The sequence below is a fragment of the Salminus brasiliensis genome, chromosome 19, assembly GCF_030463535.1.
Source record: "Salminus brasiliensis chromosome 19, fSalBra1.hap2, whole genome shotgun sequence".
Lineage (NCBI taxonomy): Eukaryota > Metazoa > Chordata > Actinopteri > Characiformes > Bryconidae > Salminus > Salminus brasiliensis.
The window spans coordinates 29,658,761-29,678,615 of NC_132896.1; the positions used below are offsets into that span (position 1 = coordinate 29,658,761).

General features: G+C 41.7%; 2 protein-coding genes across 3 annotated transcripts; one reads left to right on the top strand and one right to left on the bottom strand.

Annotated features, from left to right (window-relative positions):
- Positions 1-2,265: 2,265 nt before the first annotated feature.
- Positions 2,266-15,191, bottom strand: ids (iduronate 2-sulfatase). The gene is made up of 9 exons (XM_072663629.1): positions 15,033-15,191; positions 14,781-14,917; positions 14,500-14,677; positions 13,249-13,337; positions 11,754-11,954; positions 11,501-11,671; positions 10,596-10,722; positions 9,007-9,180; positions 2,266-6,496 (listed from the first exon to the last, which is right to left on the bottom strand). Exons 1-9 carry the CDS (start codon positions 15,103-15,105, stop codon positions 5,970-5,972), a joined length of 1,677 nt encoding a protein of 558 aa, XP_072519730.1. The 5' UTR covers positions 15,106-15,191; the 3' UTR covers positions 2,266-5,969.
- A 1,279-nt stretch (positions 15,192-16,470) lies between these two features.
- Positions 16,471-19,826, top strand: LOC140540972 (lysozyme g-like). Of its 2 annotated transcripts, none has more exons than XM_072663463.1 (5): positions 16,471-16,648; positions 16,992-17,108; positions 17,199-17,395; positions 18,900-19,038; positions 19,194-19,826. In XM_072663463.1, the coding sequence occupies exons 1-5, from the start codon at positions 16,645-16,647 to the stop codon at positions 19,325-19,327; spliced, it is 591 nt and encodes a 196-aa protein (XP_072519564.1). In that variant the 5' UTR covers positions 16,471-16,644; the 3' UTR covers positions 19,328-19,826. The 2 variants fall into 2 exon arrangements, with proteins under 2 accessions (XP_072519564.1, XP_072519565.1); XM_072663464.1 differs by having other exon boundaries at positions 16,472-16,648; positions 17,025-17,108.
- The last annotated feature ends 29 nt before the right edge of the window (positions 19,827-19,855 follow it).

Consider the following 19,855-nt stretch of genomic DNA (forward strand, 5'->3'; position numbering starts at 1 on the left):
CGCTCCACTCAGTCGCTCTCAACACTTGTGTCTGTAGCTCAGCAGTTAGTCAACAGCAGCTGCACTGGGCTGTCTGATACTCAGCGGATCTGTAGGTGAGCTAGCTAAGCAAGGGCTAGCTTAGTGAGTGGCTACAGGTCCCCAGAACCATGGGGAAGAGCTTTAATTTCAGCAGTGCCTCCATCTGAGTCATTCATTTCATTGGGTGACCTAGTTTTCCATAGTCGTATATAGGCATACTGCAAGTGTAATATTTTGTTAACATAATAGCAATAGCAGGATTCTGTCCATATCATGCAGCCCTAGTAGGTATGGCACAGTACTGCCATAATGAAAACCTCCCTGTTCCCCCTTTAACAGCCCATTGATGAGACTTCTCCTGCAATTCTAGCTCTTCTTTGATCCAGGGTACCAAATTCCTGATAAGCAGAAACGCTCAGCTCCTCCAAGCCATTAAAACTCTGGTTCCTGGCCACTTGCGAGCCAGTTTGTTTTGCTAGATGCTTGTGAGCCATGTCAGGCCATACACACTCTGGAGACGCTAGCCCGAAGAATCTCCAGCTTAATCATGAAAGCCTTGGTGATCAAAACCACGTTGATTGCGAAAGTAATAGGTCACAGACTATTTCATAATACAGTCCAGCTGTTTTTTATGGGTCCCATGTTAGGGCTATAGTAAACAAGGACTCATTGCTTTTCATCCCGGAGCCAGGGGACCGAGTTGGGCTTTCAGTGCTGTGGTGTCTGCTTTTTGGCAGAGGTCATAGTGAAAAGCCACAGCCTAGGAAAACTCTGATACTTCTTAAAGTCATGATAAAATCAAAAAAAAAAAGTATCTGGACAGTTTAACTAAAATATTGCATTAACTTGTATTACAAACTTTTTTGTACACAGTCCTTTCAGTTTTACGGAGTCAAACATCATTGAATGATCATAGGATCATCATTGGATCATCATAGGGAGAATTTCGATTGCTTGGATGTAAATCCTTTACAGTCAATGACTGCCTAAAGTGTGGAAACCATGGACATCATCAAATGGAAAAAAGAGTTTCCACCCTTGAGGCCTTTACCGCAGCCACCCTCAGTTGCTGTTTGTTTGTGGTTCTTTTTAGCTTTAGCTTTGTGATCATTAAGTGAAAAGCTGCTCAGTTGTGTTGAGGTCAGGGGACTGACTCTGCTATTGAAGAACAGTCCATTTCTTTGCCCTAAGAAGCTCTCAGGATACTTTCGTAGTACATTTTAGGTCATTCTTCGTCTAATCAGTGAAGCACTCAGAATTCATCCTGCTACTTCTATCAGCAGTCACACCGTCAGTAAACACCACCGACCCGGTTCCACTGGCAGCCATACTTGTCCATGCCATGACAGTACCGCCACCATGGTTGACAGACAACTTGTTTCGCTTTGGATCAGGGACCCTCTCTTTCCATCTTCATAGTCGGGCTAATGTTGGTTTCATCTGTCCAGCGAATCTTGTTCCAGATCGGGCAGGCTTTATTTATTTATTTATTTTAGATGTCTGGTCTTCTTAGTGTCACCAGTTGCTTGCATCTTGAGGTAAACCCTCTGTTTTTGCTTCCATCTTTGCACCTCTAGATTGTATAATTTGACAATAATACACCAACCTCCTCAAGAGTGTTCTTGACTTGACTAGCACCCTGGGAACACTACAGAGCTTATAAAGTCATAGCAGAGTCTCACACTTCCTCATTGAGTTTTGCAAAAATGTTCAGCACCCACTAAACGACTAGGGATCATCCACTACACAACTTTAACCTACTGGACCGAATCGAACATGTCCCAAAACATACATGCCTCGTGTTAACTAGTAGACGCAGAGGTGCAGCCTAACGATGGCCTCCTTCACCTAAGGCCCTTGAGGTGCTCAATAGAGGCAAAATGATTTTTTAAAAACTGTCCATTTACTTATAAACCCATGAGCACAGCACAAACATTTATGGCATTTAGCTGACACTCTTATCCAGGGCAACTTACGTGGTTACTTGAATTACAAATGTGGGCCAGTGGAGTGTTAGGAGTCTTGCTCAAGGACCCTTATTGGTGTAGTGCAGTAAGACCACCCAGACTGGAAAATGAACCCCAGTCTCCAACATGGTGTGGTAGCTCAGCGGCAGGTAGCAGTGTTACCTGTTGCGCCACACCAACCACAAACAGTTACATCCAAACTGCTATGAGATCACTGTGGATGTAATAAATAGGCTAAGCCGAACAGGCAGAGTGGGAGCTTCACTGAAGCTCTCCGCTCTTGGAAAGTCATGCTGGAAGGAGCTGATAGCACACAAATGTGTTAACCGCTACTTTTTTTCCCGCTTTGGGGAAGGAGGGGAAAAAAGAAAAGAAAATCTCTGCAAATTTGATTTTAAAGATGAATTCACAAGCGACGCACCACCATGGAAGTCTCCAGCACATCATTAGTTAGGGCTGCCCATAGTCCACCGGTGGTTATGGAAATCAATGTTTATTATCCAGAGCAGTGATCCCTAACCGTGTCTGCATTGATTCCCTGTTAGGAATCACACTGAAACTAATGTGTTTAATACATATCATTTATCATCACTAAGTCAAATTCTCTCTCCCCTTCTGAATGTTTGTCTTCTTCGGGATAATCCTATTTAACAGAACATAGCAAGCGCAGACAGTTCCAGTTTCTTAAATAAATATAAAACTATGGCTGCTTTTTATTTGGAGACCTTTAAAAGGGACCATGTGTGTATTGTCTATTTGTATTTATAATGCATTACTGCCCCTGAGGTCCATCTGTATTGTTTGTGAGGGTCTCCAAAACGGCCATGGTTTTTCCCCATTTACCCACTTTACCCCAGAGTTCTCCACACCTCTACTGATGGAAGAGTGAAGATTCGTTTTAGGAAGATTAGTTTGCCTCACTTTCATATCTGAACAGTGAAAAGCTGTCATTACCATCACCAGGTGTCATCACCGTCACAAGCAGAGACAGTTACTCCAACAAAAGCAGGATGAACCTTTTTTTTTTTTAATATCCTTGATTTTAGAAGAAACAATAAATAAGTAGATGTCCCAATACTTTTGTCCATATAGTGATTTATGACTTCGCAACAATGGACTTAAAAATACCTGTTTTTGCAGCCAGCCCATACTTTTTTTTCAACAATATTTACAAGCTCTATGAAAAAAAATGTAAAAAGTGCCCTTTAAGCCTCCAATTTTTTATTCTTATTTTTTTTACCTGTAAAGCTAAAGCAAAACTAATTTTGTGCATGTGGTTAAAATATCAGCTTCAATCAGCACATTGGATCCATCCCCGACTGCCCTAACCTTGCTTTTAGATGACAAGAAAGGGGGAAAAAAAACGAAAGAGAGAGAGAGCCAGAGAGACAGCAGTGGAATTTTCCGGACCAGCTGGCAATGAAGCCTGTCTGCTGGAGCCGAATGCATTGGCGCTCCCTGAGGATCACCCCCAGCAGAACGCTCGTGCTGCACATTTATAAGAATATATTTGGGAGGAAAGAAGAAGGGGGTGGGGAGGGGCAGACACATGCAGACAGCCTCTGTGCTTCAGATGGGAGGGGGAAAAAAAATATATAGATAGATAGATATATAAATATATATCTAAATTTATTTGCTTCCACATTAATATTGAACAGGCTGCCTCAAAAATAATTTATACTTTGTGGGAGTAAACAGTGTGGCATCCAGAGCGAGAGTGACGAGAAGGAGGGGGAAAAAACAAAGCCTGAAAAGAGGATGGAAGGAGGATGGAAGGCAGGGGAGGTCTTTAAAGACCCAGCAAAAAGCCCAGGGAGTGAGGGCCCGGGGTGAGAGAGTGTGAAGAGGCGAGCAGGGCTAATTTAACAGTAGGATGCTACAGTCACACCTGAATAATCACTCCCTTTCTATTCCAGATATTGGCCAAAACATTCATCATTGTTAAACTATTCTCCGAGGTGTATCCGAGCAACGTAATTTGCAAGTTTTCACTTTTAAACATCTAATTGCCTTGGCAAGTCTGCCGCGGGAGAGCGGCGCTCGGAATTCTATATTTAAGTTGATTTTCATCACAGCGCCTCGGAAAACAAGAGTTTAGCACCGGGAAAATCTCCACTGGCTTCCGAGAGAAAATACAATTACGACTTAGTGACCTGATAAATTGCCAAATCACAGCGTTGTCTGAGCACGGCTTTCCATCCCTAAACGAAACTTATTTCTCCTCTTCTGCTTGACATTATTCCACTCCGTGTTCAACAACACATACAGAAACAGACAGGGAAGCTAGCTAAACGGATGTCCCGTTCTCATTACTTCCTCTATTACAGTTCTCAACCATCTGAGGTGCCACTTCCATAGACCACTGCAGTATCCACCGTATCCTTGGAATTCTGAGGTCAAAATAGGGCAAACTCATCTAACTTTTAACTCCTAAATTAAGGTGCTACCAACGGTTCTTTGAGCAATGCCAGAGAAGGACCACTTTTGGCTCTATGAGGAACCATGTTAATAAAAGAAGTGCGAGTGTGAAGAACCTTTTAAAGTGTTAAAGAAGATTTAACAGAACATAGTTTGAGGTTGCCAGTCTTAGGACGTCAGTTTAGCGCTACGTCAGAGGTGCTACACAAAGGTGCTCCTAATGGTTCTTTGAGTGAAACCATAGAAGAACCACTTTTGGTTCCATTAAGAACCATTTCAGTAAGAGATGTGAAAATGTGTGAGTGAAGGTTCTATGATTGTTGCCTTAGAAGAACCACTTTTGGTTCTACGAGGAACCATTTATTGGCATCGGAGATGTGCAGACGTCTGTGTGTGTGTGTAAAGATCCCTTGATGATCTACTTGATGAAAAGGTTCTTTACCAATATAAAAGGTTCTTCGCACTCTCACATTTTCACATATCTATCACAAAGCTGATTCACTCATGGAACCAAAAGTGGTTCTTCTATGGTTTTGTTCAAAGAACCCTTTAAGTGTCTGCAACATCACAAGACGCGAGGAAGCCTGACCGAACGAGGTTAGTGGAGCTTCTCTGGCAGCAATAGAGTACAATCAGACTAGGTAGTAAGGGTGTAACGGTACTACGTTCGTACTGATAGTCACAGTTTGGGGCTCGCAGTTGGACAGGGAATACATGTGAGTTTGAGGTTCCACCAGAAAACCTTAAGTTGTAAGCTGGGAAGTTGGGATTTGCATGGTATTGTGGGAATTGTAGTGGATTTAGGTGGAGTGCAATGGCAACAGTGGTTTTGTTCTATCTCTCGTTGGACGAGTAGGATATGTCGGTGTTGTTGGAGAGTTGTAGGCTATGGGCATGCTAGTGTTTCCACACTACGGGCTGCACCAGCTACCTTGGTGAGGTGTCCCGAACTTTATACAAAACTTGTACCGAAACGTGAGGCCAAAACCACAGTGTTAATAGAATTGTGACTTTTCGAGTACCATTACACCCAAACTAGCTGGCCGATTTACTTTCGCCAACATAATTTCACTGTGAAGTGAGTGTTGCCTTGCTTATAGCATGGGTGTATCATCATTATTTGGACTTCCACTCATTAACAATTTCGCTATTCCAGGGACCGAGTGACATTCCGAGAAAACAGTACACAGAAAAGCTTAGCTTAGAATGAAGCGTGCCTTCAGAGGTCTACACAGTAACTTTATGAGGTATTTCTTAAGGCATCTTTCCCTGCAAGTTCCAAAATCCCTTTCTCTAAGCAGTAACAATCCAGGTTCTCATTGTAACAAGTATTAAAAAAGTGCTGTGGGTCATTTTCAAAAAGAAGCTGAAGGAAAATCTACTGAGGCATAATGCAGAAGGTAATTGCAAAGGTGGTACAAAATGTGTCACTGGAGCGGCTGCTTCAGATCACTGCAACAAAGGCGGAATAAAAGTCACATACTTGAATTTTCCCTTTTTCGCTGCACTACAATGAAGACATTTCTTTTGCTATAATTCAATGAAGGAGAAAAAAAAAGAGGATCACAGAGTCCATTTTGTTTTTGAGGCTGCTCTGAAATACATCAAGTGCTGCTTCAGGCTCTCGGTCCATTGGGGCTGAATGCCCAGCTTTCGCAGCACGGGGCCGTGAGTGAACTCGTCAAAGATGTTGTTGTCTTGGCCTGGATCATCGGTAAGGACGTAGAGCTCGCCCGCGTGAACGTCCGTCAGGTTGGCCTGAAAGTGGACGGGGTCGAAGCCCACCCACACGGTGTAGCGGTAGATGTCAGAGCGCACAGAGTAGCCCATGACCCGGATGTCTGCCAGGTTGGGCAGGTCAGAGTTCTCCTGGATGGCGTCAGAGGGCCTTGGATACTGGCTAAAGGCATAGGCTTGGTGGTTGGTGATCCACTCATGGCGGCCGAGTATTCGGGCCCGGCTGAAGCCTTCTGTGCACAGCTGGACCTTGAAGGAGGGAGATGGGCAGTGGTGAGGCAGAGGCAGTCCAGTTAGGGTGACCAGAGTAGGGAAGACGTCTACCAGTTCCACCATGCTGTGCACCGCGAAACCTGGGGGAAAGTAAATGGTGAAATGGTACAAAGCTGAACATCTTAAAGAGATGGTTGTAGCAAATGAAAAGGTACTGGTTTAGAACCAAAGAAAGGAGTGTGGTTCTCTCGCTGGTAGAACAGAGCATTTTCACCATAGTTTGGTTTCTAACCAGGCGGAATTCGAGAGTAAAGACAGGATGGGAGGAACATTAGATCTTTCCAAATGGAGAGATCTAAATGGAATATTATATCTTTATCGTTGCAGAACTATAACCAAACTGGGTTGTTTTTTGCCAGCGCGGACCAAAACGGCAGAAAACAGACCAACATTGTCTGGAAGAGCAAAGAGTTCAGAGCCTCCTCTTCTGACAGATTAACTAACACAACCTTTACCTGCTGCTCTGTGAGATGCTGCTGAGTCACGTTTACAATTAGCCTCTAAGCTAAAGTTTCCCTCTTCCCCAAACTTTCCATTCCACCTTAAATCATCAGTGAAGCTCTGGTGCTGAAATTCACTGTAACTGCACTGTTACAACAGCACTATTTAAGGTGGAATGGAGAGTTCTCTTATTGGTTCAAATAAAGCTCTGTTTTGTTTTACTCACTGAAATAATGTCACAGATGAACTCTGTGTAGGGTATCTTTGGAAAAAATAAGCAGCTTGTCTGTAGCAGCTGAGTATCAGATGTATTCATGGTGCCTAGAGGATGGCAGATGACACTCTGCTACAGGAAAACTAAGGATCAGAAGTGGATTGGAACCTTAAAAGCAGATTACGGATTAAAAATGTATGAATTGGCCCTGGATCGGATTGGGAAAATGCAAGTTAAGGACCAAAGAAAAATGCATATATGAGGTCCTACACTTTATGACTTTTACTATATCCTATACTTTGCCCTAAAAAACAGTAAGATATAAACATCAAGTGAAGGTCAAGAATTTAAACCTAGCTATGCTGTACATACATTTCATACACATTATGTACCAAGAGAGAGAGATAAGCTTATTTTCTTAGGAGCAACATGCAAACCTTAGGAGGAAAATGGTGTTACAAAGACCGCATAGCACTGCAGGCACTGGGGATCTATATGTATGTTCTTTGCTTTAGGCCAATTGTTCTGAGTAGAGTTAAACAAATCCTTACAATGAATTTAGGCAGAGATCCCTGAGGGCAACAGTCTAGACCCATGTAAGAAATCTGTAAGCCTTGTTGCAGAATGTAGATCATTCCTACACGCTCTCAACCACATAATACAGTAATGAGAGCAAGAAAGCTAAATGGGGCTCCTGTATGCTATGCCACAGGTATTAACAAGCATTATGCATTTAGACACGCAACCTTAAAGGAGGAGTTTATTGAAAAATCATTTTAACATGATTTATAACTTACCATGAATGCAGTAGATCAGCCAGGAAATATTTAGTATCTGAACTTTGCTTCTTTAGTTTACAATGGAATTTGGCTAGGCTAATGTTGCTGATAAACAATGGGCTTGGGCTGTCACCAATTTCATTTCTGTGAATACATGCCAGACTATTATTTTTTTTGTTTCAAAAGTGTGTAGTGGTCCAGCAGACTAAGGCGATGTTAGTGTGATCAGAGGATCGCTGGTTCGAATCATCGATCATGCTGCTAGCCATCGGCAGCCGAGGCCCAGAGAGAGCACAATTAGCGTTGCTCTGTGGGTGGACAGATGGCGCTCTCTCCCCACATCGCTTCACTGCGATTTACGTTCATGAAAAAAAGAAATAATTGAGCAAAAAATACATAAATAAGTTTCGAAAAAATATCTAGTACAATGTCATTAGATGGACCATTCTTAAGTGTTATTTAAAATGATGGGTAAAACAGTTCCTCACCATTCAGCTTTGTGGAGAAGTACATTTTTTGTTTTTATAGAATAAAAATGTCATACCATGATCTTCAAAACCCATGGTACCCAACCTGGGTCCTGGCTGTCCTTCTGTACTGCATATTTTAGTGTTTACCCAGCTCCTAACACACCTGATCCAGCCAATCGGCTATTTAACAAGCCCATGTTTGCAGGTGTGCAACTGTGTGAGAGATCGGGGTGTGTATTTTTGGGAGAATGTTTACAGAGATGAGATTGGTGACAGTCTAACTGCAGTGTTTGTTAGCCTTGCATCTCCCATTCTAAACCAAACATGCAACCTACAGATAGCAGGCGCGTCTTGGCTGACGAACAGCATCTAGGATAAGTGATAAATGACTTGATTTTATGCCAAAATATTCCTTTAATAAATCTCAGCTCAGAATCCAAAGGCAAATTCAGATGATGTTAAAACGGGAAGGTTAAATTATTGCATGCTGGCACGGCACCAAAGCACTAAAGCCTCAGCGTCACATCTCCAAAACATTTTCGCCCAATTAAAACGCAAAAGCAGCAAATGTTCCCTGCAAATTGAAATAAGATACGGAAGGATTGACTTCAACCAACTGCGAGGGGGCGTCCTCGGAGGAGGCCAGCGCAGCCAGCGAGCATGACGGATGGTCCGAGAACGCTTACCTTCGCCAAACTGCTCCTGTGTGCTTTCAAACACGTCCACGTAGGAGAAAGTCTTCTCCCCGGGCAGAGGTAGAGGCGAGGTCACACCTGGCCCGTACACTATTAATGGCACACGGGTGGCCACATCAAAGTTGCTGTACTTGGCCCATTCCCCGTGCTCGCCGAGGGACCATCCTGGAAAACAGGGCGGAATGAGCATCTCTTCGTTTGGGTCCGACACAGAGAAAAAGAGCTCGTCTCATATTATTCTCAGCGGTCTGGTTTGTTAGAGCTCAGCGTCTACGATTAAGAATGTGTTGTGCTTTTCTAATGAAAGGAAACGGCAAGCTCTTCTCTCAGGCTATGACTCAACATGATCCTGGCGGAGCTTCGACATCTGTAAGCTATCTCAGCTGAACTACAAAATCTAAGGCAACAGTGTGGCAATTATTCAGAGGGAGAGGGTCTTGCATTGGCCATTTTCCACATCATCAAAGGTGCTCATGAGACTGAGTAAAGTCACTGAGTAAAGAGTGAAGGTGTTGTTTTGTTTTGTTTTTTTAACTAGGTGACAGCAGAGGATCATCTGACAGGGTTCTGTAAACAATATGCAGACCATGTATGCTTATGGCTGAACAAGAGAAGTCTAGTGTTTCAATACTGCCATCTAGTGGAGCCAGCAGAAACAACAAAAATGAGGGAGGGCTACACACAGTAGTTTTCAGATCCTTAACATCTAGAGAGACCTTGAATCTGCAGAAAGGCAACTCTACAGGACTTTCAATGGACATATATGTAATAGAAATTGTATTCTACATCATTCTGGAGTTGATCCTGCTTTTCTTGGAGTAACTTTCTTTAATGTCCAGGGAAGAAGGCTTTCTGCACGATTTTGCAGCGTTGCTGACGATTTGATTGCATTCACCGACAAGAGCATTAGTGAGGTCAAGATGTTGAATGGTCACCACCCCACCTCATCCCTCCACAGCTCAATGAGGCCTTTAGGTTAATGTTTCTCAGCTTCTGCGGTCCTGCGGTTGTATTGGCTGTACTTCTCCAGTCTATAGGGACTAGACAAGCTGTGTGTGTGCACGTGCACATCTGTGTCAGCAATGGGTGCAACTTAAAGTACCTGAATGCAGTCATTAGAAAGGGTGTCCACAAACATTTGGACATATAGTGTAATATGCGCAGTTGCAGGTTTGTGCTGGTAAATCACTGTGTGGAGCGGTTTTAAGAAACGCACTCACTGCTGTGCAGATTTTCATGATGATTCAGGAAATGCACCAAAGAGAAAAACTGTAAAGACCGATGTAGGGGCTTGTGTGCATTTGGGTTGGTTGGGGAGATAAAGTCGAGGGTGTGAGTGGGTCATACATTGAAATTGTGGGTTTTATTGTACTTTGTGTTTTAATTTTTGGTCTAGGTCTACTTGCCCAGGGACTTGGAGATGGAAATGGGCTTAGTGGCTAACTCTGAAGGAAAGAATCTTCTCTTTGGCGGTTAATGTGTTTTGTGAACAGCCCTTGGCTAAATACCTATAATAAACTCAACACACTGCGCAACACTAATGTACAGCCTAAATGTAAACAGAGCAGAGATTTACAAACCGTGATCAGACATGAACACCACAATGGTCTCATTGGACAAGCCTAGATCATCAAGAGCCTGCAGGATCTTTCCAACCTGTGCATCCACATACGACACGGACGCAAAATAGTGCTGGCGAATGCGCAGCTGCAAAAAAAAATACAACATAATAAACTATAAGGCCTATATTTTATATTTATTATAAATTATATAATTATATATGATATACTTATTTTCTATTGACTGAAACACTGCCAAGAAATCAATGACTGAGGCAAGATATTAACCATCCAGAACACCTAAGGGTGGGCAATATGGCAAAAATATAATATGATATTACATTAAGACTTTTCCACATACATGATACACATGGCAATATCTTATTTTTCCTGGTGTTTGACAATTTGGAACAGACTCAGTGCACCAACAATACAGTAGTTTATTGCTGCATTCACATTTAAGCTACCAGTGTTTGTTCTCATATACTGTTTGCAGTATACATGCAATAACATGCAAAAAATTGGGCACCCCGGTCTAAAAGTCTGTTACAATAAAGAGAAGAAATGCATAGAAGATGCACTTCGGATTAAAGTTAAATATGAAACTTTTTTTTTATTATTTTTGTTTTGTAGAGTGAAAAAAGGAGTTTGTTCATTGTAAAAAATATTACCTTAATGACCTCTAACGATATCCAATCCAATATTTTCTGCTGATAAAGCCCGTTACTGATTCACAGTATTGAATCAGCGCTGTCTCTAGTGCTCCATAATACATATTGAGTGATATAACATGCACTAATGCCATATAATGCTATATATAAAAATAAGCAGGTCATATTGCCCACCGCCAATAACTGTCCAGTACAAACTCAGCAACTTCTCAATTTGTACTGTGATCAGCACAAGCACGTTTTGCTACGCTGTACCTGAAAGTCCTTAGGGATCGGTCCATATGGAAAGCTTAGATTCAGAGCCCGGACGTCCTCTCTCTTCCGAATGTCTGTCCACGGGTTGTAGGCCACGTTCGGGAGCTTCTTAGGAACAGCTGGGTCTGGAACCAACGTCATGTTCTCAATAGGATAGAGCTTGAGGTACTCCTACAATACAGTAACACACCTCCTTAAACATGCGCTTGAGCAGGCTGAGCTGAAACTAACATCATTAGTAGTGTTTAGATACCTGTGGGATTCTGAAGGGAATGTGAGGTTTGTAGAAGCCCACTGCCAGAAAGAAGGGACTTTCAGCATCTTTCACAGACTTGAGCAGCTTTATGGCCTCTGCAGTGTTCTCCAGGTCAGGCAGCGTTCCCAAAGGCATCTCGGACACATTCACTGGGCAGAGCAGGTTACTGTGGAGTGTGCCGTCTTTATCTTTACAGACCTGATTCGAAGTCATGAGAGGTTGTGAGGAGTTGTGGAATAAAATTGACTCTAAAAGTCTATTTTCAAATATCCTGGAGGTCCCATGTCTACTGTCTGAACACTTTCTGAACATCATCTACTAGAAGCAAACAGTTGAACATGAGAGGAAGCAGAACTGTATGCTTTAAAACAGCGCAAGTGAAATTTCACAATTCTTTCTATATACATCTTTACAGCAGAAGTAACTGGAACCAGGGGTCATGATGTCTACAATGTGAATCCATTTACTTACTATTCAAAATGACCAGTGAATCTACATGTAATGTTTAGAATGGGGAAACAGTGGTACATCTGAAAAAATGAGCTTTTCTTTGGGTACTATTTTTTTGCCTTACAATACCCTGCATGTGCCTCTCTGGCAGAAACCATTCTAAAAGGATGTGTGGGGCATCAGACAGCGTATTCAGCATATATTTATTTTAATTAGTAACCTTCTGTAGCTTTTAGATGCATTTAACTTCTCAGACACCTGCCTCCATTCACCACCACTGCGAACAAGTCAGTACTCTTCTCTAGCTTTGATGCATTTCACATCAAACCAGTTTGAATGACTTCGTTTAAATCTTAATTATTTAAAGCAACAGTCTGTACGTTTTTGGGGATTTGGGGTGTGTTTATGCTTGACAGCTTTTGTTCAATTTGTGCGATTGCTCTTTAACTGCAATTCGACCACCAAACAAGTTTGCAGTAACGGTTGCAGAAGCACATTGATACCATTTCTTTAGAACATCTCCTCCATACTCCACTCAGAAATACTATTGCTTTCAGTTAAACAAAAACATCTTGAGGACTGATGCTTTAATTAAGTAGAAATTTCAAAAATCTGTGTAATTGCCCTTAAAAAGAATGTGCTCTCCATTTACTTCCCTACATAAGTGTAGAAAATTTGTCCACAACAGTCAACACACACACTGTCTGTCCACTGTAGAAGTGGGCTATTATAAGCAGTGACTTTTCACAGCTTTTCAAAGCTCTCTACTATAGTTTTGGAAAAAGAAAGGTCCAAGCTACCGTACATCCATCATAATAGACCACAGAATCATACCACAAACACTCAATCTCTGTCTGATTCACAGTGATAAACTCTCTCATAGTGGGACAGCAGTGTGTACGTCTGGACTCCTAGATCTGTATTAGGTGGTAATCTCCTGTTTAAATTGGGCCAGGGGAGCAAGCATGCCCACACACGTTCTCCACACTCACTCACACACACACACACACACACACACACACACACACACACACACACTAACCTTCCTCTTTTCATAGCTGAAAGAGGGTGGATGATACGGCGGTACAGACCAGCTGTATGGGTAATCATCCGTGTGATTGGAGGCGATGCCTTGAGGTCAAACACACCAAACAGAGTGATCATTAGTGCAACTTTAGACAACACAGTTATAACAGTGTGGGCAAGTTCTGATCTCTCACACAACATCCACATCCACACACACACACGCGCAGGCAGGACGGGGGGTCTTGTTACTGTCTATTTTGAAACAAGCCAAACACAAAATAAAAATAACCATATACAAAAATCATCAGGGGTGAGTTTCCCCAAAAAATAAAAATAATAATAATAATAAATTAATCATTTCCAAATAATCAACCAACCAACTAACAAGGATGTGACAAAAAATGAATACATTTAGCGAGTGTTTCCCAATAAGCATTCATTCAAAAAACATTCATTCAACTCACATATACAGTACATCTATTATATATCAGACTAGATCACTAGATTCTTAGACATTAAACTGCAATAATAACAATATTATTATACCAGTTTTGAAATTCTGATTGGCTGGATGTTCTCAGCTAAAATACAAATAATAGGATTGAAAACCTACAAACATAACCCTATATTAATGTCCCATGTCATATCATTCTCACAATAGAACAACAGTATGTTATACAGTAGCATACATCTCTTAGCCATAACATTAGCACCACCTGCCTAAGTCCTGCAAGTTGTGAGGTGGAGCCGCATTATAGACCGCATCAGTGAGCCCTAGGTGCCCATGACATTGTCATTGGGTCACCAGTTGTGGCAATGACCAGAACGCATGCCAGAAAACCCCAATAACACCGGTCTAAGTGTCGCGGATTCTTATGCTGGCCAATTTCTCCTGCATTTAACAACACATCACCTTCAAGAACTGACTGTTCACTGACTATTATGCCTATTATATCCAACCCTTGACAGATGCCACTGTAGACGATAATCCGTTTCACTTTCACTTCACCTGCTAATCAGTGTAAAACATTAATTATAACAACAGCAATAACAGCAGTTGTTTATGATGTATAATATTATATATGTCTGATAATAGAAACTTTGTTTATTACTACTCCTGTTTTCATGAGGATCCCTTATCTCGAGAATTGGCGACACCTGGAGTTCAGATACTGAACTGCAGGCAGATGTTTTAGTTTCTGGAGGTTTTTGGGGAAACACTCGTTAATTCCCGATTCACGAACAAGTTAAAAGGCTCTGGATGTACCTGGATGGAAAACCTTCCCCACAGACAAGGTGGTGTAGCCGTTTGATTTGAAATACTGTGGGAGTGTGGTGTAGTTCCCAGCACTGACTCTCCAGTAGGAGTTGAAGTCGTAGAGTTTGGTGGTGTCTGGCCTTCGGCTTGTTAAAAAAGAGGTCCTACTAGGTCCACATACTGCTTGCTTGGGAGAGGGACAGAAATTAAGCAAAGAAAGAATTTTAAAATATTAAAAAAAACAATATCTGTAAAAACGTTGAAGTTTTTTGGAAATGGAAACTAGCTACCTGCGCATGCGCGTTGAAGAACACCGTGCTTTTAGACGCAAGCTGGTCAATGTTTGGTGACTTTACGACTGGATCAAGGTAGCAGCCCAGAGCTGGCCTCAGATCATCAGCTATGATGAACAGCACGTTTAATTTCCCTACGAAACGAAAGGAGACACGAGTTTTAGAGGGTAATCCATCCCACAGCCAAGCCCCCTGTAGCGGCGCAGCTAAATTAGGTCTAAATAAAGAAGCCTGTTAGCCTTTAGCTACCTTTGGCTAATATATACGGCCCCATGAAGTGTAACAGCAGGACAGACAGCCATGTGTGAGTCCTGAGGATCATCTTGAAGCTGCTGGCGACTGTAAACACGCCGCTCTCCCTCCCTCTCTACATCGTACAGCACTGCTCTCCCTTCCTCGACATGTTTTGCTGCTCCGTTTCCGGGTTTTATAGACCCGCCCCCTCTTCACTCCTATTGGTCGAGAGGCGAGTCAGAAGAGGATTGCCCCGCTGGGGAATGTTTACAGTCTAATGCAAAAGTTTAGACACCCCTGGTCAGACCTACACGTCGTTTTGACCTTCTCATCCTCTACAGAGACACACTTCAGCACACTGGAAAGCATAGTTAGTGTTTGGTAGCTTCATTTAACACATTGCAAAAAGACAAAAATAAGAATTAAATACAAAAAAAATTAAATAATGACAAATATGTTAGGATTATGATTTTTGTTACATTTTTTTTGTTCTAATTTGTTACATTTAGAAAATAACGAATTGTGCACTTAAATTAGGATCTATTGATCTTCCCCTAAATGTAAGCGGTTAGAGCGCCGGGCTATTGATAACAAGGTTGTGGCAAGCTGCCACTGTTGGGCCCTTGAGCAAGGCCCTTTACCCTCTCTGCTCCCCTCGGGCGCTGAAGTTGGCTGCCCACCGCTCTGGGTGTGTGTGTGCTCACTGTCCCTAGTTCACTAGTGTGTGTGTGTGTTCACCACCACAGATGGGTTAAATGCGCTGTGCAGTGTACAGTGACAAATACGTGCACTTTAAAAAAAAAAAATATATATATATATATATATATATATATCTTGAAGCATTTCTATTGGTCCATTCGTCATAAAATTGGTGACACAATATAAAAGACAGCCTGATTCTTATTATGGTAAACCTGAAAATTGAGATTCAAGGTTTTTACGTGACAGTATATATATATATATATATATATATATATATATATATATAGAGAGAGAGAGAGAGAGAGAGAGATAGATAGATAGATTTACATTTATTCAACTCAGATACACAGTATATATTTATTAATAGACTAGATTATTATATTACTTATTAGACATTTATTAGAAATTTAACAGCATTAATAACAATTCTACAAGTTCTACAAGCAAAGATATACAGATACTTAAAATTGAGGCAGTCAAATATATCTCTCAATAATAGTGTTAGCAATAATAAGAACAAATTTATTAAAGATACACATGGTCAATTTAACAGTGAATGCACAGTACAATTACGAATGATATGTATTTGTACTTGTTTGTAAATATACAGAATTTTACAAAAAAAAGTACATTTGGAGAAACAATGAATGAATTACTTTTATACTGTAAGATAAAGGAGTTGGCTGTGTGACTGTTACCATGCATTCACTTGGGTATCACAAGCTCCACCCACTACAGGAATTCTGGGTTTCATAATACAGTTGACTTCCTTTTACTTTCGTTTAGGGGAAGTGCTCACTGCTTATGAACAACAGAGAAAGCAGTTGTCCACAAACCGAATAATCACCTAAATCTGGCGGTGAAAAGCGCCCACAGCCGTGCACAACAGCCAGTATCTGAGTAGAGAAGGACCAAAGGCAGCATCATGGGTAAGTGGCTCCTTTGAGGTTGAGAACTTCCACAGATTACTTACCAACCAAGTAGTGATACTACCTGAAGACATTAGCTGTAATAACTGATGTAGAGCAGGGGTGGCCAGATCTGCAGGTTTATATTCCAACTAAGCAGGAGCTCAGCAGCCTGTAGGGCTTGTACATTGGTTCAGTTCCTTGGTCTCTGGTCTTCAGTTGATTAGATTTACAGTATGAGGTGCTCCCTCATGGTTGGAATGAAAACCCGCAGCCACTCCAGCCCTCTGTGACTAAGACAGCACGGGCAGGCCTGATCGAGGCGTATCTACTATCTTACTTAAACACTTTTCTGAATCTGTAGGACCTCAGATGATCTTTTCCATGTCACTCCTAGCGAGCATATTTGGAGACCTCATGAAGATCGACACGACTGGAGCGTCTGAGCAAACAGCACGCCAGGACAAGCTGACAGTAAAGGGTAAGTGCTTGACCTGCGTGACACATCTCCCTTTGGTTGAGGCTGAACAAGGCTGACGTTTAATGTGCCTATGTGCGCTCTGTGCTACAGGGGTGGAGGCCTCGTACAAGCTGGCTGAGCACGACCGAAAGAAAATGGACCAGTACAAGACCATCATCACCAAAGTTGGGAGAGCGAAGCAGATGGACCCGGCTGTGATTGCAGGCATCATATCCAGAGAGTCGAGGGCCGGAACTGTTCTTGTGGACGGCTGGGGAGACCACGGCAATGCCTTCGGGCTCATGCAGGTTAAAGCAGTACTTCAGTTAAAATGAGCTGCTGTGGTTGCTCAGTGGAAGGAGACAATGTAGGAAGGCATAATGTGATATTGTTGAGACCGGGAGGTGGAAATACTTGTATTTGGCTGGAATTAACTGTAAGTTTTCCAGCTGTTGCTGGAATCAGTGGTAAAATCTGATCTATGGAGCTCTGATGGCATGCTAAACAAGACCCAATTGATCAAATCTTAGTATTAAGACGTCTCTTAAAGCAGCATTATGCAAGAATTGGCTTTTTTTTTGCTCCTGGGATCCCCCTACCACGACTACAATACGTCCCGACAGGCTTACAGATGCAGAACCCTCACTGAAAGAAGTGTGTCCCAGTGTCCCAAGCCCGGAGCGCTGCGCTGATGAAGGTGCTACTTTTCCTACTACAGTCAATGGAGCATTAGCATGATTTTGAGGCTGTTGTTTTAAGGCCTAATTGCAGCATAATCATACTAAAGGTGTACATAGTGGTAGAGAGAGAGAGCACTCAGTGTTATGCTCACTCTACCATTTAGAAGTCATCTTTGACGCAGCCCAGATTGATTTGGCTCTGCTAAATAAGGGTTCTCCAATAGAACAGTTTTAAGGCCTGCTGTTCTACCAGCTTACAAAATAGACCCGTAATAAACTAAAATCGCAACCCAAAGAAGTTATTATTTTTATCACCAACATAAGCCTCGCTGTCTTTTTTCACTCACATCCCTTCTTTCACATGTCCTACTATGTATGTTGTAAACCCCTGGTTGTAACGTGCAAGGTATGTAAGCCCCCTTATGGAATGGTATGCTCACCATGCACAATGCCAAGTTTTGCAAATGTGTATAATGGGTAAAATGGACATATATATATATATATTGTACCAATTGTACCCATTTGCCAATGATGAGCACTCCATTTTGTTGGTGATGCTTTTCTATGGAGATTATACAAGCTGTGTTTGGGGAATTGGCTGCCTGTGTCTGGAATAGGTGCAGCTTAAATGAGCTTAATGACCTTAATTAGAAAGGTTGTCTGGGTTGTCTTAATATTTATAGATATACAGGACGGGGACCCTGAGGATCGCTGGTTTGAATCCCAGTCATGCCGCTAGCCATCGGCTAGTCCAAACAGGGGAGGAAATGGCCGAAAAATCTGAGAAAAGTAGCAGTGTAGTGTAGAAGTGAAGTGGAAGTAATGAATATATGTATCAATAAAAGTATAAATAAATAATATCAATAAATAGTAGCAAAAAGATCCCAGCTCAGTTTTAATTGTGCACACACATTGTGTTTTGTTGGGTCTTATTTTTTAGAGAATGCTGTGTTGTGTTCTAGGTTTTTAATGGGAATTTATAATGTAAATCTTGTTCTGTACCATGTAGAAGCCAATAAGAGGCCATTTCTGATCCAGGGCACAAATACACTTTTTAAATAAAACTGCACTGATGCATTTGATGTCATTATTGTCTGATATGATTCATTATCAATGCTGCTCAATTCTTCAGGTCGACAAGCGCTACCACACTCCGAGAGGTGCCTGGAACAGTGAGGAGCATGTGACACAGGGCACTGAGATTCTGATTAATTCCATCAAAGAAATTCAGAAAAAGTTTCCCAGCTGGCCCAAAGAACACCAGTTTAAAGGTAATACCTCTATTCCTGTTTTTTACACATGACTAGACTTACCTCAATTTCCTCTTTTTTATAAATGTTACCATAAGCAAACTGGCATTGTTCACTGCGGTTCTTGTTGTGGAAGTCTAGGCTGTTGGGTATTTAACCGATTCTGTTTGCTTTAGGAGGGATATCGGCCTACAACGCTGGTGTAGGGAATGTTCGCACGTACGAGCGGATGGACATCGGGACCACCGGGGATGATTACGCCAATGATGTGGTAGCTAGGGCACAGTGGTTCAAACGCAATGGCTACTGAGGAACCCCGTGTAGGGGATATCTTGTGCACTGAGAGTTGAATGAATGTGTTTTGTTAATCATTGGTATATCATTAATCAATTTTGTAGACTATTTGAAAACACTTGTTGTCTTTTAGATTGTGTATTCTTTGATCTTTGGTCTTTAAAAATGAATATTGTTTTATTTTAGTGGGTTGTTTGTTTACACTTTTACCAAACTGCTTATTTAAATAATTATCTTTGGAAGGGAACCAAAGGTGGTGGGATTTCACCAATGACAACAATTTCTTTAAATAATTAGTTTGACCATTGTTACAGAGATTTTAGCCCTCCTGACTGCAGGTTAAACGCTTAGTAACACAATTACATATGTAATATAATATATTCAGCTGTTTTAGCCTAAGCTGTACTTTTAAGAAACTCCACAGAGAGAGTGAAAGGCATAAAGATTCACTATATGGACACCTGCTCATTCCTTGTTTCTTCCATAATAAAAGCTATTAAAAAGAGTCTATCCTACTTTTGTTGGAGTAACTGTCTCTGGCTTT